At 42.5% G+C, this 25,368-nt stretch overlaps 1 protein-coding gene across 3 annotated transcripts; it reads right to left on the reverse strand.

Moving 5' to 3' along the window:
- Window positions 1-643: 643 nt before the first annotated feature.
- On the reverse strand, window positions 644-24,887 carry YME1L1 (YME1 like 1 ATPase). 3 transcript variants are annotated; one of them, XM_018567501.1, is made up of 19 exons: window positions 24,725-24,887; window positions 19,730-19,861; window positions 17,641-17,806; window positions 17,122-17,214; window positions 15,549-15,658; window positions 15,280-15,430; window positions 13,888-13,971; window positions 11,994-12,076; window positions 10,280-10,370; window positions 9,380-9,532; window positions 6,899-7,031; window positions 5,352-5,414; window positions 4,770-4,882; window positions 3,918-4,073; window positions 3,681-3,832; window positions 3,280-3,406; window positions 3,124-3,197; window positions 2,192-2,278; window positions 644-1,018 (listed from the first exon to the last, which is right to left on the reverse strand). In XM_018567501.1, the coding sequence occupies exons 1-19, from the start codon at window positions 24,755-24,757 to the stop codon at window positions 875-877; spliced, it is 2,145 nt and encodes a 714-aa protein (XP_018423003.1). In that variant the 5' UTR covers window positions 24,758-24,887; the 3' UTR covers window positions 644-874. The 3 variants fall into 3 exon arrangements, with proteins under 3 accessions (XP_018423003.1, XP_018423005.1, XP_018423004.1); XM_018567503.1 differs by lacking the exon at window positions 17,122-17,214; XM_018567502.1 differs by lacking the exon at window positions 13,888-13,971.
- Between the last annotated feature and the right edge of the window lie 481 nt (window positions 24,888-25,368).

A 25,368-nucleotide genomic window follows, 5' to 3' on the forward strand; every position in this document is an offset into this window, starting at 1 on the left:
TACTTTTTGAGTCACCAACTCTAGAATGAGAGCTGTATAAAGCATAAGCCCTTATCAGAAATCTGTCAGGATTAGATGGCCTCTGTTTTAGGGTAGGAGGTGTCATAAAACCTTAGCTTGTAGAGCAGAGGAAAAACAAAACAAAAATGAAAACTATGGTTACAAACTCTCTAAAAACTGAACTGTCTCCACAGACCTGCTTTTAACTAAGGGATCGGGCTTTATAAATCCCTTGGCCTGGAAGTTAATTGTTACCTGCAGAACCCCTTCAAGAAGACGGAAAATTAGATAAAATTAACCCACGGCTTAAAAAGTCAGTAATATTGCTTATATAAACCTATTTAGATGTCAAATGAATACAGTCATCTCTTTATAATTTTAACAGCAGAGCAGCAGGTTCCTCCTCTAGATATGGTGCTCTTATGTGTCAGTAGTTACAAGGTGTCAAGTATTCAGGTAAAATAGCTCTACATTGTGCAGCTGCTTCACACAACACACACACACATACTGGCAGTAGCACCAAGAGGTCACATACAGAGAGTAAATGGTAGCAGTGACAGACAAAGCCTCTTAGACATAAAGCACAGGCCCGAGAGATGCAATGTGGGATGTTTCCGAGGTCTGTCACCAATCATATTCTGCCCTGAGATCCCTCGCTTATCTGCATCGCCTGCTCTACACAGACCTCTAATGTCAACATACTGCCTAATGGAACATCGGAGCAGCCACATATTGCAATAGATGACATCTGAATATTTAGATGGAGGAATCGGAAAGCATACCTTAAGTAAAAATAAGTGAAAATAAAGAATGGGTTATGCTGCAGTGACAATAAAACCAGAAGTCCACAGTTCATTACACTGTCCTGGCTGTATCATCTTGGTTCTAGCTTCTTTCCTTCTACTACCATCTGAATCTCTTTGGCATCCAAGGTCTCATGCGATAATAAAGCTTCTGCCAGGCTCTTGTGCTCCTTGGCATGAGTTTTTAGGATAAGCTTTGCCCGTTCATAGGAATCCTAAAAAGAAATATCAGCACGATTAAAGGTGGTTTGTAGCCAAAATTACTAACATTCATCAGCAATGAGCAGACAGATGGATTAGTGGTTAGCACTGTGGCCTTGAATTAATGGGTTTCTGGGTAAAATTCCCATAGTAACACTACCTGAAAGGAGTGTACAGTATATGTCTCCAGTCCCATTTTCGACACAAGTTTAATCTGGGTGATCGCCTTTCCTCTCCCCGTAAACTGGGGCTTTGATGCGTATGATATTAGATGTTTCCGAAGGCCACCAGTACTCCTTGCGGTCTCAGAACTTCGTATTATTGGTGGTCCTCGAGGTGATCGTACGGATGTCGCCGTGCAAGAACTCAAAGTAATCACAGTGGTTCACCAGCACACACAAAGAACTTCCAATATCAATATTGCATTGATATATTTGTGAAATGCCACATCAAGTCATCAAAGGCTAACGTTTCGGGACCTCACAGGAACCCTTTATCGCTTGTGTCGCTCTGATGAAGGGTTCCTGCGAGGTACCGAAACGTTACCCTTTGATGACATGACGTAACATTTCACAAATAAACATATCAACGAAATATTTATATCGGAACTTCTCTTTGTGTGTGCCAGTGAACCACTTTGATTACTCTGATATTAGATGGACAACCAATAGAGTGCAAGGTCCTCTTGTCTCAGAGATTGGTTCAAATCCCAGGATACTAATGCAGCAACCGTTCTAAAATCAGAAAGTATTTGACTTTAAGGAGTCAAACACCCAGAATTGAAGAGACTCTGTCAAGAGAAATTATGGAGGTTGCCATTGCTGAACTCTGACTGAGAATGCTAGTTTTCTGGGTGCGGTGCTGATACTTTGACTTTAATACTGTCTCAGCGACTGACCCCGGACAGGTATAATAAAACAACTCCGACACTTATTTACAGCATGCTTATTAAAGGTCTGTGACGCAGCCAGGCGACTACCAATTTCAAAAGGGGGTTAGCATTGGTAGCCCGTGTACTTCTTATGACAGATTCACTTTAATGTACCAATGTAAAACATTTGTGTGGCCAAAAAGAAAAGTTCCCTTCTATAGTAGGTAGGTGGCACCAGGACTTTATTCACTCATCACAAAGCAAAAGAAGAAGAACTAGCCCTTTATCGTGGCAAGTGACAGTTTATCCCTCTTACCTTGAGCAGAGTTCTAACTTCTTGTTCAATAGCAGCTTGTGTTTCTGGGCTCAGTTTTCCCATATCAGAATAAGTCATGACTCCAAGCTGAAATATATTTAAGCAAATAAAATACCTATAGCAATACTGAATGTACTCTGCATATATTACATTTCAAAATGAAAACAAAATGTATAAAATACTATGAAGTAAAAACACTTCTTCAGCACTGCCTGTAATGTACCCAGCATGGACAATTCTGGAACTGGCAGACTTTGGCTAGTTCAAGTTAAAGCAATTTCTAGGAGAAAGTGGAAAAATGCCTACTACTGTAGGTCCCATCCACCCAAGTGTCAATCTCCAGGGGTCATCCTATCGGAACCCTGCCAATCCGATAATTTGACTATTTCAGGTATTTATATTAGTACAATGTACGCAGCGCTGGACATACTGCACATTCACATCAGAACTAAACCCACCGATTTAACGGTTTCCCAAGGTGATGCGAGGAATCTGACACTGCACTGTTGCCCTTCTGTTGTCTTGTACCAGTCTTGCCACTCTCCGTTCTGCCCTAACATTGACTAGTCGCTGACGGCCACAATTCGCACGTTCAGACCCAGATTTTCGTCTGACAGTCCAGTCTTTAAACACTTTAACAACAGCTGCTCTTGAACATTTAACGAATTCTGCTGTTTTGCTGATACTCGCTCCATGGCACCGAGCGCCAACAATCATCCCACGTTCAAAGGCTGTTAAATCGCGTTGTTTACCCGTATCTTCAGAAAAAAATCACTTCTACTGTCGTGGTAAACAACCTGCTTCCCTATTTATAATGGCCTGGCCTTCTAGCAAAATGGACCACACTAAATGCATATGTAGGAATGCAGCCCATGTGCTTTAAAGTGAGAACAAAGAGCAGAGATTATATACAAGGAAATTAAATCACCAACCTTTTCACTCATCCCAAATTTGGTCACCATGAGCTTTGCAATTTTTGTAGCACTGTCAAAGTCACTTGAAGCCCCTAAAAAACAGATACAAAATTTGGTCTCTATGCCCTGGTTTGCATCATACACAGTGTTTCTATTCACAAAAGATCAGGATACCTGTAGTGATATTCTCTGGCCCAAAAATGATTTCCTCTGCCACTCTTCCTCCCATGCTCACATCCATCTGAGCCAAGAGCTGAGACTTTGTCTCACTCCACCGATCGTTCTCCGGCAGGAGAGACACCTACAAGACATGAATAATGATAACATAACCAGACTGACATCGCAGCTGTAGAGCTATTGTAGTATAAAGATAAAATTGTGGACATTCAACAAGAATGACTATCGAAAACGTAATGCAAAGTGTATAAAAAGTAGGATCATAAAAACATACAGTATGCAGAAATGTCCTTGCATCCTTCTACAGATATTACTATATGATATACAAGACAAGGACTGCCAGTTCACACTATAGCAAACAGAATGACATGACTGCCATTTATTATCTACCGACTCACATGACCAAGAGTTGGCCCCCGAGGCATGATTGTCGCTTTGTTGATGGGCATTGAATCTTTGGTAAAATAGGCAATGATGGCATGGCCGGATTCATGGTAAGCAGTGATAGTCTTATTCTTGTCGTCTATTTCCACACTTCTTCTCTCTGGTCCTGAAGTAAAAGATGTAAAAACAGCACTAAGTATTTGACATTACCGCAATATGACTACCCATGCAGGGTCACAGCTACGGCTTACCCATAAGAATCTTGTCCTTGGCGAACTCCAGTTCCCACATGGTAACCATGTCCTTCCCATCCACAGCAGCTTTCAAGGCAGCCTGGTTAACCAAATTCTCCAGCTCAGCTCCAGAGAATCCCACAGTGCCACGGGCTATTATTTCAGCTTCAATCGCTGTACAATTAAAGTTATTGTTAGTAGAATGTCTTAAAGATAATCAATAGTTTGTCTTTTATATTTAAGTTAAGTTATCAAAAACAACACTTTAACGCTGAACTCCATGCAAATATAACAATATCAATTAATTCAGTTATTAAAAAAATGTAATGCATTTTTTAAATGTTACTATGCTAAGTAACTGAATATATCTTGGCATCATCCTCATGTAATCAAATGCATAGCTACACTCAGACTGGGATGGGGAAGGATAGCCCTGGGAGCCAATCAGGTGTTCTGCACTGAATGCATGCCAACAAGAAGCTTGTAGGAGGAGAGAGCAGAGTAGGCACAGGGGTGAACTGTTTCTGCACCTTAACTGTCCAGTCATAGGCTGGCAGTGGGTGGGTGAGATATGTAGGCTGCTATTGCTCACTCCCTGAAAAATATAAATTCTAGTTGTCTGTAAGTTCCGCTGATCTGGTGACTTCAATATAACACTACAAGTTCTGAATTCACTTGCAGCATACTCACTGACTCGTAATATTAAAGCTAAAGTCAGCCAGTTAACTAGCATTTTCAGGAAGACAGGTCAGCAATTGTATTTTTTTTTTTTTTTTAAACATACCTTATTTATAAACACTTTATAACTCTGAGTAAGCCGAGCAATATTCAACACACCACAAAATAAAAATATCAGATAAGTCCACTTACACTCATCATATTTGATTTTGTTGAGGTACCATTTGATAATTTCCGTGCGACCCTTCACGTCGGGCCTGGGCACGGTGACCTGCATATCAAAGCGCCCAGGTCTCACCAATGCACTAGAAAAACGAACAGAAGGAAAAAAAGTGTTAATGATCTGATACACAAGCACATGATTGTTCACCAAGAGTGAGACACTGGTGATCCACCCCCCTGGCATTCTACAGATGCTGGGAGTCTACACTGCACTATGCATTCATTGCAGAAAAAAATATCTATATGGATGTAAAAACATGCAATGTCTTCTTTAGCAAAAAAAAATAAATAATAAAAAGAAACTACCTGCAAGCATTTTTTTAAAGTTTAGGTCTGCTTCAACTCTAACAAGTACCTACTTGTCACACACAACTCTTCAACAATGCCCAACGTATAAAAAAAAACCATCAGTGCAAGTGATTTTTGTCTCCCGGCTGATGTAAATGTTGGCAACATATCTTGGATTTCTAGTACAAAAGCCATGCTGCAGTTATAGGTCCTTATTTAATAAAAGATGTGATCAATCTGTTACCAAACGTAATGTATACTTACTTATCCAAGGCTTCAGGGAAGTTTGTTGCGCCAATGATTATAACACCTTCATTCGGTTTAAAGCTATATAGGGGAGGGGGGTGGGGGAAACAAGGAAAAAAATAAGAATCATCAGTTATGTGTTGAAGGATGAAGAGATCCTTAAAAAGGAGAGCTATGGGGTCAGGGTTTTTCCCCATAGTTCTCCCAAGGGTCACAGGAGAACACAAACTAGCGTTCTCCCGTGACCAAAAGCTTAGCATACAGCTCGCGGTATACTGAGACGCCGCAGCCGGAACAGATTCGGACAATGCTGTCTGGATCCACCCAGCTGCGTGAGTGACAGCTGGCTCTGCCTATCTAGGAGGCAGAGCCAGCTGTGCCCGTCCCTCCCCCGTCCGTTCCGCCAGTCAGCGCTGCAGTATCGGAGCAGGAAGGGGGGAATCCCTGCAGGGAGCCGAGAGTGACAGTCACGGCTCTCTGCAGGGATAGATCGAGAAGTGAGCGAGCGACGGTATGCGTTCTCTCACTTCCCTGTACATGGGAATGCCAAACTCCCTTGAAACATGTCAAATCCAGGAAGTGGTCAATTGCAGGTCAGATGCTCCTGTCAAAGAATTCTAAATTATTTCAAAAGCATCTTAAACGCATATTAAACTGACACAAGGCCAAAAGCCCATCAATGCAGGCACTAAATGGGACCAGTCTTCTTTTTAATGTGTGAGCAGTGGCTATTGCAAGGTGCTACAACTGAATGAAGATAGGAGTCGTCACTGAAAATACAGAGAAGGATTTACCAATTCATTGTTCCACCTTAAGGTGAGGACTATACCCAAGTGTCTACTGTGTTCCCCTGTGTACATTCAGCAATACAACTGGAAAGCACTCACGCCTTCACACTCTATTCTTTAGGTTTCAAATTTTGAGGACACGGTGCGCATATTGTCTGCATTTTCGATCCTTGTCTGCCCTGCTTTCATCCCACAATTCAAAAGGCAAAGTTCTAGGTCAATGGGCTTTTTAATAAAGAATTGGCTCTATAGTGCATACAGATGTGTGTAAGGCTGTCATAAGGACATTAGATTGCAGATACGTTCGTGGGCTAGAGATCAAAGTGACCTGTTCAATGTTCTCTGAAAAAAGGAAAATATACCCATGGTTTCTCTTTTATTGTTTCCTGTTCCATGTACAACATGCAGATTATGTAAGCTGCCTATGAAGATGCTTTAGACTACTGCTAACAGAAACAAACATTTCTTGTTTCTACTAGTACCGGTCTGGTCACAGAATCTGAACATAGATGACTTCTAAAGACTTAAAACAGAAAAACTATCAATGGAAGTTGTATCAGAACGTTAGCCAAGGATAATGTGAAGGCAATGCATAAGGGATTCATGGTAGAAGAGTGTGAGATGGCTTCTGCACTTTTGCATCATTAAAAAAACAACATGGTATAACTGGAACCTCTGATCAAAAAGAAAGAAAACCCACACAACTTACATTCAGTTAAGTTCAGACAGCCATATACAACATACTGTATGTCCAAGTGAATAATGAGAAGCTCTTACCCGTCCATTTCTGCCAGGAGTTGGTTTATAGTTTGTCTGGAGTATGGGTGCATGGGAGACTCAATCCTTTTACCTCCAACTGAATCCAACTCATCAATAAATATAACACAGGGTGCATTGCTCTTAGCTTCTCCTGTTCATAAAAATGTACTTGATTAGTATACTTGCATCCTATAAAGCAGCTGTGTCATTATCAGATATACTTAGTGACATTAATGTCAGAATGTCTTTTTCCCCTTCCCAATCCTGCTGTAAGGACTTACCTTAAAGGGTTTCTAAACCCTCAGCTTGTTTTGCATATATCTACTGCCATCAAGCAGTAGATATATGCAAAAAGTTTTTTTGTTTTTTTTTTAAAACACAAAAACGCTTTAAACTTACCTGTGTTCCCTGCGCGCTCCCGTCCGAAAATGTGAAACTGCACGGGCAGCCGCAAACCATCTTGGGGCGGGCGCATGCGCAGTTCACATTTCCGTCCGGGACCCGAGGAAAGACACAAGGTAAGTCTATGGACGCGTGCACCCGCATGCAGACACTGTGGGAGAGTACGTGCTAGCAAGCTCAGAGGAGTCAGCGCTGGATCGGAGATTCGCCGCAGCGCTGGAGAGAAGGCTGAAAACTACAGGTAAGATCGGATTAAAAGACATAATTTAAGGCAAGTGCTTTAACGTTGGGGTGAGGGAAAAACATTTTTTTTCCCTTTAATGTCACTTTAAATGATGGCTCTTTATTCGATCATCTTCTTTACTGTCCTTTCCAGCTGTCCCTCCAGCGCTGGTGCGGGTCCCCGATCCAGCGCTGACTCCTCTGTCCTCCTCTTCTATGATGTCCCACGGTGTCTGTGCGAGTGCACGCTGCTCCATAGACTTACCTTGTGTCTCTCCTCGTCTCCCGGCCGAACATCTGAAATGCGCATGCGCCCGCCCCAAGATCCTTTGTGGCAGCCCAAGACTCTTCAGCTGTTCGTACGGGAGCACGTGGCGGAGACACGTGTAAGTTTAAACCCTTTTTAAAAGTTTTTTTTTTTTGTTTAACCTCTTGCCGTCCGCCCGTAGTAAAAAAACGGACGGACGGCACTGCAGCATCTGCGGGTTGCCGTCTCCAGACGGCAATTTTTTTCTGCTCGCGCGCGCCCCCTAGCGATGGAGTAGAAAAAAAAAAACCTCCAGTGTCTATTAACTGTTTATGAATGTAGTTGTTCTCACTTCTTAAATGTACACCATTTCTAGCACACTTTAGGGTTGATCAGGAGTAGACCATGCTCGTCTTCAAAGTGAGTATTCACTTTGATTTTACCTCATTCACTAAGACAAATGAAAATTCACTTTTAACTGGAAACAAATTCTTCTCCTTCCGTATATCAGGGTCACTCTAGGAAAGGGAGTTTGCTATATCCCGTAAAAGGTTTGCTGAAATAGCAATTCTACAGAAAAGAAAAATACATTTCGGGTGGTAAAGGAGAAGTTCTGATCTCCTGCCTTGTCTTCAAAGCAGCTACCACTTCAAGTACGCATAACTGGAGATATTCCTGAATACGTACTTCTAAGAAATATCCACTAGAGGGCAGAAGGAACACATACAGTACCATTACCCTTCCAGCCAGCTGGACATGACATACAGAACTGGGAAAAGCCGATATCAGATTTAGCCAAATTAATGACTGATCACAGCAGTTCAAAGGCAATGAAGGGGGGTGCAATTTAACCCCTTCATGACTGAGGCCCTTTTTTCAATTTTTGAGGTATAGAATCAAACTGTACCGCACACTACCCAAAGTATTTTTATTCACTTTCTTCAGAAGAATGGGGTGGAACGCTACCCCTATGCCCTTCATCTATGCCATTTTAGGTAGAATAGTGCTTTAAGTACCATGTAAAGCAATTTATGCGTATAAGGTACCATGGCCATTTATGTGTGATGGACAGCAGTGTTCCTAAAAAAAAGTATTTAAAAGAGTGTAAGGATAGAGACCATACAAGACTCTTGACATTTAAGGTGGTACTACTGGACCAAAATTATAAACACAAAACAGTATACAAAGACGACTTTCAAAAGGCAGGAGATGCTCATTAACTGGTATCATACCTAGTCATATTACTCATTGCCAAATCCCCCCACTCCCTTCACTGTTTTTCCCTCTTCTTTTAATCTCATTTTCTCTTCCTTCACTTTTTCCTTTTGCTGTTCTTTGTCCTGCTTCCTGTATTTCTCTCTCCCCCAATCAACCGACAACCCTTACCCCCTTTCTTTTAGGTAAACTCCTGAATATAAAAGAGTAGATTTTGGAGAGGGCAGGGAGCCAAGCTAAGGATATCCTACCAATTGTATCTGCACTTAGATGAATGAAAAAGTGAATCCCAAGTACTCTCTTTGTTGGGTTAGGAATAGACTCTACTTTTCCCACATTTTTCTCAATATTAAAAAGGGAGCAGGTAAAGTCAATACTTTAAAAAAAAAACAAAAACAAAAAACTGAACATACTGAATAAATTCCTAATGCGACTGGCTCCAACTCCAACGAACATCTCATCAAACTCAGAGCCTGATGCATAATAGAAAGGAACATCAGCTTCGCCGGCGACAGCTCGAGCCAGGAGGGTTTTCCCTGTGCCAGGTGGTCCAATCAACAGAATGCCTGAAAGAGAGACACAAATATAAATCGTATATGAAGATCACAACTCAAACAAAAGGCTACGGGTTATGTACTCAAGAAAGGAAGAATCCTATGCCTGCACCTCATACAAATTAAATGTGTAATAAAATGTTAATTTACAAGCAGCTGCTTTGATTTTATGTATTTGAAATAGGATAAAAAAAAAAAAAAAAAAAGTTTCTGCTGAACTGTGTAAATTTGCCCTTACATTAAATTAGGAAAGGGCTTTTCTATCACAATGGAGATATTTTATTGGTAGCGCTTACTCTAGGAGGAAATCCGCCAAATTGTCAAGCCCTTCCGCTACACTAAATGGTACCTGACCAATGCCTTGTCGAATGCCTTGGGGGTCATGCAGATAGGGCAGAATTGACAACCTCCTTTGGAGGCAGGCCTCAGAGTAATGCTTGATGGCACTGTATGAATATTTGTTTACAGGGGGAGCACTGTTTTGTGTGCTTCCTCCACCATGTATATGTTAATGGATGGACTGATATGGCTGTGATCAACCACTGTGTGGTATGCTTATGACTTTGAAGTGAGGACGTTTGTTTTGCAAATGTAAAAATTGCTGAAAATGTAATAAAACATTCTTGAAAAAAAAAAAAAAAATTAGGAAAGGGGTTATGGGCAGGCCTTCTATTTCAGTACACTGGGTCTGTATGGAAACCACTATAACTGTGGCACAATACTCATACCAAAACAATTGCTGCCATTAGTAGATCTTACCTTTTGGAAGCTTTCCTCCCAAAACAGTGAACTTCTGTGGATTTTTCAGGAACTCGACCACTTCCTGTAGCTCATTCTTTGCTTCTTCAACCTGTTAAAAGGGGGGAAAAAAAAAAAAAGACCGCTGAGCTCAATATTAATTGCAAAAATAACTAACAGTTTAGAAAACTAGTAGCTTATCTTTAGATTTCTAACCCACTACCCATAATGAAATGTGTAATCTGGACAGAGACACAAAGGAGTTGCTTAAAGTTTATGTATTTATGAAAAGCATGTAAGAATTCCAGCCAACCAGTTTGGACAGGGGACTTGAAAGCCCTAAACCCAAATATACCGTGCTGGGTTGCCAGTGCCAAAAAATAAATAAATACTGGTCTGCCAATTTGCTATTGTAAACTTGATCCATGTGCTTCCAGCCTGGTGTCAGATTTTCTATAGAAATGTTTAGCTCCATTGCTCAATACAAATAAAAGCAGCAGGACAACTAGAACCAGAAATGCACGACATGGGACACTCATAGCGACACACCAAACATCTTCCTCCACTCTAAACCACTGAATGCCTGTAAAGCTGGAGTCAAACTTCAGGAAAAAATACATTTACACATAGCATTAGGTGTGCAAATGATCATTAAAAAGCTGCATGTCACATGTGGAGGGCTGCTGAAAAGTATTTTTTTTTAAAACCTCACCTTGCATAACGCCGATCTTCTGGACGCTGCATGGACTGAGGGATGCCAATTTGATCAGTGAAGTGCTCGAGTCACATACCCGCCCCCCTCACAAAATGCCTTGTATTTATCTCAAATACAAGGCGTTCTGTGGTTGGAGATGTGACATCACTCTTTCTACGAATCACAGAACACCTTGCATTCTTTGAGAAAACTACAAGGAGGTATTTTGGGAATGGGCAAGTAGCAAGAAGGGGTGGCGATGTGAATGGAGCACTTCACTGCTTGAAATCGCATCCTTTACTCTGTGCAGGGCCAGAAGCTGTTTTGTGTAGGAGCCAGCATGCTTAAGGGTAAGGTTTACATACGTTACAGCAGCCCTTCGCACAGCTTTTTAATGACACACACCCAGTGCAGTGTGTAAAGTCTATAAGAACATAAACGATAATATATTGCAGCTTAAACGATAATATATTGCAGCTTAACAGTCTTAAAATGTGCTGGCTGCATAAGTATTCTTATTTCAGCCCCCCCCCCCTTTATTTTTACCTGGAGATGCTGCCAGTAACATACTCACTGTTCTAGGATGACAATGTTCACTCACTGTACTGCATCTATGGAGCAGTAGCATTGTCTCACTAAGACAGGAAGTGTGTTAGGACAACAGAATGCATGTCCCCTCCCTCATCTTCATTGCAGAGGGGAGGTGTACTGTAGCCTGCAGAGACAGCTGAGAACAATGTAAACTGCTAAAAGTGTGGCACAGGAAAAAACCACAAGTGTTCACAAGATTTCTGGCAAGATCAACAGGTTTTTGCAATTATTACACAGATATAACAAAACAATTCAGTGGAATCTTTACCAAACCAAAAAGGGAGCAAATTAACAGGAGTTTATTGATATGATTTTCATACACTTGAAATTCATGCAAGTTCAGCCACTTAATGGCCGTACTACATATTTCGTACATCTTACCCCAGCACACTGAAAGTGCTTTGCTGGTTTTGTATTTTATGAAATAATCCTAAGCACAATCATACTCACCCCTTTTACATGGTCAAAAGTTACATTTTTCATTTGAATTGGATCTACAGCTGCATCAAGGCCAGACGTTGCCCGGAACCGGACTGCAACACAGACAAAGATTTTCATTTTAAAATACTTTAAAATGAGGGGAAAAAGTTATGCAACAAAAAAGGTGTACACTACCGTGTTTCCCCCGAAAATAAGACAGTGTCTTATTTTTTTTTTGCACGAAATAAGACACTAGGTCTTATTTTCGGGGGATGTCTTACCTGGCTGCAGCTGTGCTCTGCCGTCCAGGGAGCCACAAACAGGTGGGCGGGCATGCGTGCGGCCGGGGGGGCGTGTCTGACAGGGGGGCGGGAGGGAGCTGCCTCTCCGCTCGGAACTAAGGAGACGAGGGGGCGGGCATGCGTGCTGCTGGAGGGGGGGCGTGTCGGGTAGGGGGCGGGAGGGAGCTGCCTCTCCGCTCTGATGTCGTCATCCAGAGAGCAACAGCGGGCGGGTAGGTGGACGGGCGAGGGGGCGGGAGGGAGCTGCGGCCGGTCTTCACAGCTACCCCGGAAGTAAGATCTAGCGCTATCTTCGGGGATGTCTGTAATATAAGACCTACCCCGAACTAGGTCTTATTTTCGGGGTAGGTCTTATATTACAGACATCCCCGAAGATAGCGCTAGGTCTTATTTTCGGGGGATGTCTTACTTTCGGGGAAACACGGTATAACCTTTGCTGAAATGTGCAATGCGGCAGGTTAAACAGCATGAGCACTGTGATGTTTGAAGTAAATGTTACACTGCTGCCTTTGTGCCTGTGCCAACAGTTATAAGAAACTTGGACCCGGTACACGATTATTATGGTATGGATTATGCAAAGGATTTGCTCATGAAGAACTCGTTCAGCAGGCTACCTTATTATCATGGAACGATAATAGATTATAAGGCTACAATTGTACATTGTAAAGTATTTTTGTGAACTCATTGCATAAAAAGCCCAGAAAATAGTATTACATATATGAAAACACATTTATTTAATTATTAGATTATATTATACAGGATTTATATAGCGCCAACAGTTTGCGCAGCGCTTTACAATATAAGGAAGACATTACAATCACAATACAATTCAAGACAAGATGGTAAGGAGGGCCCTGCCCCTGAGGGGTTACAATCTAACAATCTTGGAGATGTTACGAAGGTGAAGGCGACAGGATTTGGATAGTGATTGGATGTGGGGAAGAAAGGTGAGGTCCGAGTCCAGGATGACACCTAGGACCTTGGCATGGGGGGAGGGCTGCATATTTACTTAAGTAGGGGAACATTTTTTTTTAAAATTAATAATCCATCCATCTATTTAGCTTTAACCCTTCGTTGACATTTTTCTTATCAAGTCCCACTTCCTCATAGCAGGGGCAGAAGAAGTGAGGAACTATGCTCCCCCTTCTATGGCTTTTATCAAATACAGCAAGTGGGTAGGATTACCCACACAGCAGAATGGTGATTGGGCACAGCCAGCGGGCAGGCAGGATTACATCACACGCACAACAGGGAAGTGATTTCACTGTCTGTGTGAGCACCAGAAGATGACGTCCGTCAACTTACACCTGAATGAAGGGGGTGCAAATCTGACCATGGTAGATACAGGCACACCATGCATTGGCACGGCGTCCCGTAGCTCCCAGGCACCATCCTAGGGACACAAACTGACCAAGCTCGAACAGATCAGCTTCCGTGCTCGACGTGGTCAATTTGAAACAGAAAACTAGAACTGGCAGGATCACCATGTATTTCTAAAACAATAAAATGGATAAAAACTTTAAAAGCAAGATTTAAAAAAAAAAAAAAAACTTATAAAACACACACAACTATACACAATATTTAAGTTAACATACACTTTAGGTTTACACAGAAAAATGTACCTGACAAAAATGGTGTTTTGGACAAGCCATAGATTCCAAGTAGTAATACAGCCAGTAGTATGTACCGCGTTCTCTTCAGTGACTCTGAAAAAAGATCAAATGGCAAGATGGATAAGGAGGTTCAACTAGGAACTTATCATCGTGAACAAGGAAGCTTTTTTTTTAAAAACTTTTTACACCTATTAAAATTGTTCTATATATAACCTATGGTATTTATATAGCGCCAACAATTTACACAGTGCTTTACATGGACATCATATTCACATCAGTCTCTGCTCTCTAGAAGCTTACAACCTAAGGTCCCCGTCTCACATGTAGTACACTCAGGGCCGTTTTAGACAGGAGGCAATTAATCTTTGGGGTGTGGGAGGAAACCAAGGCAGGACAGGCAAAACATGCAAACTCTTTGCAGATAGTGTTCTGACCAGGATTTGAACCGGGGACCTCCAGTGCTGGCAAGGAAGACGTTTTAATAAAATTCTCAGGTTACACTAAAACAAAGTTCCCATTGGGAATCTGGGCTGAAACCTGCCCTTTTCTTTGCATTCTTTTGGAATTGATTGTTCGCCACTTGATTTAATTTTTTTTATTCTACCAATTGGTAAGCTGGTGTGGCTTAAGGTCCCCACACACCTTGCGATAATCGTGGGAAATCCCGCGATCGTACAATTATCGTAAGGTGTGTGGAAGCCGTGCGATGTCTACTACTGTAAGGTCGCACGACTTTAAACTTACGAACATGTTTGCAAACCCGCCGAGCATCGTACAATGTTCGGCGGGTGTGTAGCACGTTCGCAAGATAAAAGCCGGGCGGGCCGGTGTGCGCAAGCGCACACTGCCCGTTCGGCATTGCGGTCATCGGAAGCCCGCCCCTCAGGGGGCATGGCTTGTGATCTTTGCAAGTACGATCTGCCTGTCCAAGACAAAAGTCTTGCGATGGTTGTAAGGTGTGTGCCCAGCCTTAGAGATGACTTCAATGAAGAGGGTTCAAAGAAGAATGTGCGGATGCAGGACCCAAGTTATTAAATATTTAACAATAGTATCAAAAACAGTTCATGGTAATCACAAGGGGGCCATCATTCAGTTGAGCATACACAAGGGATAGGTCACAGATCCAACACTCTAAAAGCACATTTGAGGAACATTAGAATTGCATCTGTGCCCAGGATATGGAGAAGAAAACCTAAAAGTTCAGTACCTCTGTTGTAAACTTTGAAGACAATTTTCTCCACAATGCTTATAGCTACAAAAGGTAATTCAGATATTGCTTTAAAGTGTTTTTACTGATTGTTCAATCAGTAATCGTTGTTCAATACTTCAGTGTGGATAGTCTGGGCACAAGTTCACTTTAAGCCTTGCCTCAATTAAATACATTTGGGTGTACCAGCTTACCTGTGGTCCTCTGAGTAAGTGCTTGTGCTTTCAGGAAACCTTCTGCAAAGCCATTCTTAAATGCTTCCTGCTGTCCTTCGGGGACATTCTTACTTTTTACAATCTTTTCCAAATTTTCCACATCTGGAACCCTATCTCTCATCAAAAAACCCTAAAAGGAAAAAATAAATAAATCGTAACTATTCTCCTTATGTTCTACATGCTAAAGAGTACTTTAATGCTATTTTAGAAACAACACATTTGCATTATGCTGAAGGATTACGGCATACCTTCATAAAGGAGGGTGCAGAACTTTCAGTGGCTGCAATACGTTCAGAGGTTGACTGAAGCCGTCTATCTTTGGCTTGGACAGTCCTGAATCCCCGAGACTGGATATAAACTAAGAAAAAATGCAAATCAAAATGATCATTTATGATTAAAAAGGATACCAGTCATGAGAAATATGGAGCTAGCATATTAGAATAAATATATAATAGGAAATCAATTGATACCTGGTTGTTCCTGGCATCAACATTTTTAACCTGAATCGAAGGTGCAGCAAAGAAAGCCAGAAATTCTGAAAAACATGCTTCTTCTAGGTTAAAACCCAACTATAATTCTCCTGCCATCTCTGAAGGCAACCACAAACTACCGTCTTAAAAGAATCTAATTACTCTTAACTTTATTCCTAGACTTCTGGCCAGACCATTGACATGAATGCCTATTCTTCTTCAGCAGCTGGTAGGACACTGCAGTGCTCACATAATGTCTTGTGAATGACTTCTGTCCAGGAGTATTGTGAGCCCAGACCAGCGTATTGACAACCTGGGCCCACTGGAAGTGGCTTTAATGATGCGGAACATTAATCAACCCAGAAGACTGGCGGCATCTAGTGGCTTAGTACCGCGGGCGGGGGAAGGACGGACGACATCTCAGTTTTACAGGCAAATATTATAGACAGCTTTTTTGTTAAGACCTTCTCGGCCTCAGTTTTGTCTATGTTATTTTTTTCAAAATGTAGAGTTGGGCTTTAATTGTCAATTGGATACTCATAACGGGGCAGTCAAGCATTGTTGTGGGGGTATGCGGGGTGGTCAGCAAGGGAAGCCTCTACATCTCTTTAATGACGGTCTTTTCATAAAGTGTCTGTACACTGGACAATTAAGAAATCACACTAGCCCTTTATGTAGTTAATCTGAATGGGGCACCAAAAGACTGCCCAAGATTGCAGGTATCAGATATAGATTGTATGTATGTATGTATGTATGTATGTATGTATGTATGTATGTATGTATGTATGTATGTATGTATGTATGTATGTATGTAATCATCTAAATCTGAAGGTTTTAATGGTTGCCATGGACAGTAAAAGACAACATCTATAATCTACATTCTTGAAGAAACATTTAACCCTTTCAAATAACAAAACAACAACAAAAATGTATGATGAAGTTGCACATTAGGCCCAACTGGCAACAGAAGTGACTGGATCAAGCTTTGTCTGCAACAATCCTGAGAGATAGCATGTACAGACCAGCTTCAAAGATTGTTCTCTTTTTTTTTTCCATATGAAAGGGAAAGGTCTTTTGTTGCCCATGCATTGTGCCATACATGTACTGAGTAGGTATGATATCTGAAGGGTCTTTATCAGGATTAGCAATCTATCTGGCAACAATGCAGCTGGGGGTCAGACAAGGAACACAAGTCATTTCACCAACAAGCATTTACAATTTTTGAACACACTCTGTTGGTATACAATTTTTTACTTTTAACATTTCTGTTCACTGCATTAAATCAGTCTACAGAGAGGAGATTAAAGATACTAAAAGGAAGACAAACTATAACAGAATACTCCGCATTTACCTGGCCAGTGCTGCAGCTCGGCACAAACTTGCTTCAGTGGTCTCCGCTGCTGCTGGTGGTGCGGACGCAAAGGACTTAAAGTGCTGGAATAGCCTTCAAAGAAAGGGATAAGACAGTGTATGTTATAAAAAATCCTAATCCTAATAACAACCATCTAGTAACATGCCCAGCACTATATATCCTTATTGAAGTCTTACTGAGTTAAGAAAAAAACTAAACCGTTACTTTTTTAAAATGTTATATTTCCACACGTGAAAAACTCATTCACACCAGGTAGGATTTCGCAAGAAAAAGACAAAGACATTCATTCTCATCAACAAGCTCATTCCTATAATAGTGCTGACAATAATGTTGCATTCTAAAATGATTCTGCAATTTAAATATGCTGACCTGCCGTTTCCCTACTAATGCATTGAGCTGCACGTTTTTAAAAAACACAGCAAACATCTGGGAACGTTTGTCACTGTGTGTTGAAACGCATCTATTGTAAATAAGGCAAGAGATCTTCGTTCCACCTACCATTTTTATTTTCAAAGAAAGACTGAGCAGATACATGGGATGTGTGCCAGTGGGATGAGGGTTTCTCTTTATTGACAAAGAAGCCAGGAAGAAGCTTTGTGAAGATCTCATCAAGCTGTGCGGGTCGCAGTTCAGATAAACCCAGGTCTCGGAGGTTGACAACAGGCTGAAAGATAAAGAAAAGCACAAGAACAGATTTGTCTTCTATGTTGTATTGTTAAGAAAAAAACGCTGCAGGGACTGTTCTAAGAGCTGGACGGCTCGAAAAATTGGGCGAGTATAACTATTTTTTTTTACCCCAGGCAAAAATTAGCACTTAACTCTTGCAGTGCGGGGATAACACTGCAAGGGTTTATATTTTTAACCAGAGTTCTTCTTTAATCCTTTTACATTATGCCACAAAACAGCTAGATCACAGGCTGTTTCCCATTACCTTCCTAACACACAACTCAGATTTAAGGCCCATTCACACCACATTCAGATCATCTCCTGACCAGACTGTTTCCAGACCCAAAATGCATCCCAATGTATCCCTATGCAATTTCTGGCCTCTGTTCACACCAGCGCAGTCCGTTCCAGACCAGAAAAATACTGCATGTCTCATTTTGTCTGGTCTGGAATGCATGGAAACTCATCAAAACCGCATACAAATGCACTGGAAGGCACCTGAAAGCCCATTTGAAGATAAATAAAAACAGCTCTGGAAAACGGCTAAATCGCAGTAAAATCACAATGCACCGCGTTTCAGACCGGAAAAATGGTATGAACCTGCCCTTACGGGTGGTTATACTGAGACACTGTGAAGTTGTTGTTCGTTTGCATGGCTGGACAAACCCCTACATCCAGGTAGCCAATGCTTCTTTGAAATGTTGGTTTTCTCCAGTTGCTGTCAATGGAGCTGGCACCTAAAAAATCCTGCTGGCTCCTGGATTGCACATTAACAGGAGAACTATGGGGCTAGGGCTTTTCTCCATAGTTCTCCTAAGGGTAACGGGAGAACACAAACTAGCGTCCTCCCGTCACCCAAAGCTCAGTATACCGCGAGCTATACTGAGACGCCTCAGATGAAACGGATCCCGACAATTATGTCTGGATCCACCCAGCTGCGTGAGTGACAGCTGGCTCTGCCTATCTAGAGGCAGAGCCATCTGTACCCGCCCCCTCCCCCGTCCATTCCGCCAGTCAGCACTGGAGGATCGGAGCGGGGAGGAGGGAATCCAGTCACTCCCCTGTCACGGCTCTCTGCAGTGACAGGATCGAGAAGTGAGCGAATGCCGGTATGTGTTCGCTCACTTCCCGATCTACTGAGCCGACCTGTGACATTCTAATTGTCACAGGTCGGCTAGAACTATGAGGATAAGTGAAAAATCACTCACCTCATAGTTCTCCTTTAAGTTGCCCTCCACTGCTTTAGTGCGTTTATGAAAATAACAGACAAAACCTTCAATAGAACAAAGCAACAATGTAATGTTAGCCCCTGCAACAGACATACCACAAAGTGAAGGACTAGAAGGAGGATAGGTGATAGCTATAGCAACCACTACGCCACAGCTATGAACGCACACAGACGTTAATATTATTACCCTGAAAACCAGCCAGAGATCTTGCTCAGAACACAGAAACAACACGTAAGACAGGAACACAGACCGCAATCAGAGCAATTATCATTAAGCAGCTGTATACAGTAGCAGATGTGAGGTAAATGGTCTGTGAACAGATATAGAGTAAAGTTCAGCTCATGAGCTCACCGAGTAAAGTTCAAGATGTCGCATTCAACTTGGAAAGCACCTAACAGGCTTCCGCATGTACATGTACAGCCTAAAGAGTACCTGTTACTGAAGAACAGTTAAACGGGAGTCATTTTGTTGGTTCAAATTATGTAAATGGCTATGTAACCTATCAAGTCCACAAGTTACATTCGTGCAGATTGACACTATTCACCCCCCCCCCCCGCACACCATAGCAGCTCAACAATGAGCCTTCCAATACTACCACTACACACTTAAAAAGGACTCAATCGATGGCCATTTGCCTAAAGAGGTCTTATGATTAAGCCCAGTAATTCATCAGAATTGATTCCCTGCCATACCTCTGAGGTGTATGTCTCGCTGTCAGCGGTCACTTCGCGCTGGACGACCTTCAGGGAGGAGGAGCTTGGGAGGTACGCTGCGGTTTTGGGAGAGTGAAATGCTGTGATCAGATAACTCAGCGGTACTGTAACCTGCAACAACAAATAATATATTCATTGGATAATATGCAAATGATTCTCATGAAAGCAGTTTGAGACAAAACATAAAAAGCACGGCAGAAAAACATTACAGTAAGTTAGATTTCAGCGAGAAAAACCACGAGAGCAACATCTTCCGTGAGTAATATTCAATGCTTTGAAGGAGCCCGGGAAGAAGAGGTTGCAGGGATTTTCTAGCAGCCCGATGGGACCGAGGATCAGATAACTATACCTGCTTTATTTTCCCCCCCGGACAAAAGGACCACTTAACCCTAGCAGTGCGGAGGTAGACCCAATGCAAGAGTAAGTTTAAATTCCCGGAGTTCTTCTTTAAATGAATACTATGCTGAAAGTACAGCTATTCTTCAAAGTGGCCAGATAATGTAGGTGACAACATCTGTAAAATATTGTGAAAGTTCTGCTGTAGCTACAATAAAATATTACTGAAGATAAAACAGCCTGTGACTCATATTATTGGATAAAGTCAGCTGGAAGTCCTGAAGGGAGTCAGTTACACAAGAGCCAGTGACACGGAGCTGCACATGTAACACGGGAGGTGACAGATGTCACCCGATCGGCTGTGACAGAATTCTAGCAAGGCTGTTTACAAAAGTACTAGACTACGGCTGCAGGTCCTACAGACATACACCTTTACTATACTCCATTTTTACTGCTTATTTCATTGTAACTGATGGCCCCTGAGATGTGTGATTTCTGCAAAGTGTATTTCCATATCTGCAGTCAGATTTGAGAATGTTATGTATGTTTGTTCTGTGTTTCCATTCACACAACATAGATTTGGTAAGATTTCTTACCTTTTAGGCTTTATTCAGGCTTTATTCATACTACACATGAATGTGTGTTTAGAGATTCTTGCGGCAGGAATCCCAAATATGCCATTTAGATGTGGCCGCTGTCACCCGTTCAAGTTAATGATCTGGTTGTTTTATTCAAAAGGCAGGCTGAACGAAACGAATATAAACAGATTCCACCACCCATGCCGAACAGAATGGATGGACAAATCTCTCGCTGGGCTATTGTATTCTCACAGTGCAGGGTGTGCCACGGGCAGAGTACCCAAACAGGGATGGCAGCTAATTGGCCGCCTGAAAATTTTCCAACCAGCTTTGACTTTCTCATCAAAGAATGCTGATTGGAAGGGTGCCGACAGGGCCACCCACTGAACCAATTTTTGGCCAGTTCATCAAGAACCGCCCGAAATGCATATGGCCAACTTTACCATGATAAATTTAAATATGATTTTATTAGGTACACCTTGCTAGTACCAGGTTGGACCCCCTTTTGTCTTCAGAATTGCCTTATTTCTTTTAGGGCTGCAACAACTAAATCGATTATAATCGATTATTGAAAAAGTATGTGGCATAAATTCAACAAGGTGCTGGAAGCATTTCTGGGAGGGTTTGGTCCATAGTGACATGACAGGATTGCAGATTTGCCGGCTGCTCGTCCATGATGTGAATCTTCCATCCACCACATTCCAAGGGTGCTCTATTGGATTGAGATCTGGTGATCGGAGTACAGTGAACTCGTTATCCTGTTCAAGAAACCAGTCCAAGATGATTTTAGCTTTGTAACATGGAGTGTTATCCTGCTGGAAGTAGCCATCAGACGATCCTTTATTGTCCAATTTTGGTGAGCCTGTGCGTATCTTAGCCTCATTTTCCTGTCCATACCCGACAGGTGTAACACCCGGTGTGGTCTTCTGCAGCTCATCTGCTTCAAGGTTCAATGTGTTGTGCGTTCAGAGATGGTATTCTGCATACCTCGGATGTAACGAGTGGTTATTTGAATTACTGTTGCCTTTCTATCATCTTGAACCAGTCTGCACATTCTCCTCTGACATTAACAAGACATTTTTGTCCACACACTAGCCGCTCACTGGATATTTTCTCTTTTTCGGACCATTCTCTGTAAACCTGAGATATGGTTGTGCGTGAAAATCCCAGTAGATCAGCAGTCTCTGAAATACTCAGACCAGCCCGTCTGGCACCAACAACCATGCCACGTTCAAAGTCACTTAAATTCCCTTTTCTTCCCAATTCTGATGTGCGGTTTGAACATTAGCAAGTCGTCTTCACCACGTCTAGATGCCTAAATGCATTAAGTTGCTGCCATGTGATTGGCTGATTAGATATTTGCGTTAACGAGCAGACGAACCTAATAAAGTGGCCAGTGAGAGTACATTTTAATTCTGCACATAGTTGTGTGGGGGGTTTTTTGTTTATTAAACATAAATGTCATCTTGTCCACAGGAAGTGGAATCTTAATTCTTTCACATGAAGTGAACGTTAATCTTCTTATCTTGTGAAGGGTTCATTTTTTTTATTGAATTTATTCTCAAAGCACATTTCATTTGCAATAAAAATCTTTATACTTTTATTAATATTTCGGTACCATGCGTTGCACTGCAACCCACAGAAGCCATGGGGGGTGCTATTCAAATGAATGACAACGCACCTAATGCACAGTAATAGCGTGCGATTAACACAGTGTGAATGGGCCCTAAAAGTACATACATTGGAGAAGGATTTGAGCTCCTGTCTGTCGTTATCCAGGGCTCGGTTAGAGGGAATACCCCTTCACCTCCTGCCCCACATTTACAGTGAGGGAAAATCTCTTACAGTAACTGTACAATCAGATTGTTTAGTGTATAATCTCCTTCAGCTCTACTATCAACCCTGTTGCAAAATGGCCTTCTTCATGGGATACAAACTGAAATCACAGTTTAGGTGTGTCGTCCTATTAGAGTTTTGGTAAAGCTGGCCACACACTGCTTAGATGTGCAAAAGAACATTAGTTCGACTTTCTATTGTTGAGGGGGTCAACCGATGATCGATTTCCACCATAATGACAAAGAAAGTTGAAGATAGAAATGGAATGGAAAGTTTTTCTCAAACAAACAAAATTCTAACAGTGAATGTGGTTTTCGTTTTGGAAACTCCATTCATTAAAAAAAAAAAATTCAATTGACTTTCGTCAAGTGTCTGATGGTGTTATCTCGTGGTAAAGACGGAACTTTTGTACGAACATTCATTCGGAAGTCTACCAGTGTAATTCCAGGGGTCGCCATACACGTTACAATCTGACCATACAACTTTAGATTTACCAAAACTATGTCATATACGGCCTACATTATCTATGCAATCAGGTTGCCCCTCGTACTATATAAAATAGTTTGTACAGATCTGTACACATGGTACAATCTGATACATTATTTATACTTGGGTCCATGTCACACTGGTGATTTAGGCTGGGTTCACACCTGGGCGTATTTTTTCTGCTTGTTTTTTTTGCACGTTTTTCTGTTCAGTAAAACGCACGTTTCACTGGCGAGATGATTTTTTTGCTCTCCCCCCCCCCCGATACCAGAAAGAAATTCCGGCATGAGGGAAATTTCCTCTGACCGGTAGTAGCTTGAGGGAACATGGAGCAGGCTTCCCAGCTGTACTTCCGCTAGCATGGAGCCAGCTTCCCGGGCAATCAGGAAGCCATGGGTCATTGCCCGGCTTCTTGATTACCCAGGAAGGTGGCTCCATGCAGTTTGGCCGACTCAATGCCGATTGGCCTTACCAGCATCGAGTCGGCTTCCTGGCCAATCAGGAAACTTGAAGGCGGCTAATGACTCGCCTCCCTGCTTCCTGATTGGCCGGGAAGCCGGCTCCATGCTGTTTGGCCAGCCCCATGCTGAATGGACAGCTCGATGCTGATTGGCTGGGAAGACGGCTCCATGCTAGCAGAAGTACCAGCATCGGCGAGTGACGATAGATAAATATCGGTACTCGTACTCAATACCGAAAACCAGGTATTGGTGCATCCCTAGAAAAAGTTCAGAGACCAAAAATACCCACAAAAAAACAACAACACGGGGAATGGAGAGTTCACACCACGTGCCCTGACTGGCGTGATTCAGCTCCTGGTCACTGCCAGTCACCACACGGGCACATAGAAAACAATTGCTTTCTCTGTACCATTTTAACACCGCCTTGAGGTAGGTGGTGCGGTGAGAAAAACATGGACATGATTCATTTTTCCACACCTCGGCTCTGCGATGAACACACCTGAACAGTCACTTTGACATTTCAATAAAGGAAAAAAAAAACCCACAGTGCCTCATGTTCAAAACACACAAGACTCTGTCCACCATTGCTGGCGGCGGGCACTGTATCGTGTGCTAAAATGGTCTGTTGTAGAGCACAGGCTGGTGTGAACCAGCCATAAACAGAAGCGTGGAAGAAGAAAAAAAAAGAAAAAAAATTTGAAGCTAGTAGAATCCAGTTCAACTTTTTCTTTCACTGTCCAGGCAAGGAAAACATTGACTACAGGGCCTAGGGGCCACACACAAAGTACCAAAGGGCCACAGGTTAGGCACAGGGTTGGGGAGAACAATGGTTCAAGCCTCTGTCATTGTTTTTTTTCTATATTGTGTACCACTGAGGAGATTTCCCTTTACTTCCTGTCTAAACTGACACAACAGAAAGCAAGAGGTGAAAGGTGCCCTTTAAGTCCACATTATTTCTGGACTTGAACACCTCCGGGCTGAGTTTGTCACACGGACAAAGTGTGATATTTCCAGTGACGGGTCTTCTAATCTGAGGCCTTTGCCCGGGGACAAGACTTCCACCCCCGGGGTCGCCCCTGGTAACCAGGCCCGGATGGCAGTCCCGCCATAACAAAGCATGCCGGGAGTTTCAGTTGCCCAGTGAGCGAAGCACGTGATTGGCTGAAGCTGCCTTACCCAGCTGTCAGTGTCACCCGGTGAACACCGGCTTACCCTAAAGCGGGGCCGTCAAATACCACCCCCAAAAAAATTTACAAAAACACGTGACATCAACCCACCTGCGGCTGCACCGTGCTGCTGAGCGAAAACATGGCGTCCGCACACCGGGGAAAGATTCCGCCCGGATCACCGATCTCTAGACTCGACTGCTCAACTTCCCGGCGTGATGTAACAAAGGTGACCCGGATAACCCGACTCCCAAGAACTTCCGGGGCACGTACGTCACTTCCGCCTCATACGACATGACGGTGGAGGCTTCCTGTCATTAAGGGTTGGTTGGGGGACTGGTAAACAGTGACCTGTGGGACGATTTATGTAATTAAAAGTGACATTAACGTGTAAAAATACACAAGAAAAGGGGGGGAAAAAGAACATTAACTGAATGACCCCCCCCCCCAAAAAAATAGTTACTGTATAAAGAGAAAAAAGTTGATCTTTGTTTTAGAGCAGGGGGCAGGCAAGCGACGGTGTTCTATCGAAATGGCCAACTCGTCAAGATCTCCAACTATTTATGTCACGTCCAGTGACTTACCAGTAGGAGATTTAGACGTGCGGCAGCCGTGGCCGTGTCAAAATCCTTGCCAAGTTCTCCAATTCCCACATGGCCACCCAAAAGCAGTATTAAGTTCTCCATTTAGAGTTGCTGTTAGCAGCAGATGCACTGCAGGCGCAGTGACAGGAGTTGGAGAACTCGACGATGTTT

The sequence above is a fragment of the Nanorana parkeri genome, unplaced genomic scaffold (genome assembly GCF_000935625.1).
Source record: "Nanorana parkeri isolate BGI_ZX_2015 unplaced genomic scaffold, ASM93562v1 scaffold1055, whole genome shotgun sequence".
Lineage (NCBI taxonomy): Eukaryota > Metazoa > Chordata > Amphibia > Anura > Dicroglossidae > Nanorana > Nanorana parkeri.

Bases quoted from the DNA above. Each gene is read 5' to 3' on its own strand.
- YME1L1 (XM_018567501.1), bottom strand. From the start codon at position 24,757: ATGTTTTCGCTCAGCAGCACGGTGCAGCCGCAG. The intron at 9,533-10,279 runs GTAAGATCTACT...TCTCTCTTTCAG, and splicing joins GGGAGGAAAGCTTCCAAAAG to GCATTCTGTTGATTGGACCA. The intron at 2,279-3,123 runs GTTGGTGATTTA...AATATATTTCAG, and splicing joins AATTTGGGATGAGTGAAAAG to CTTGGAGTCATGACTTATTC.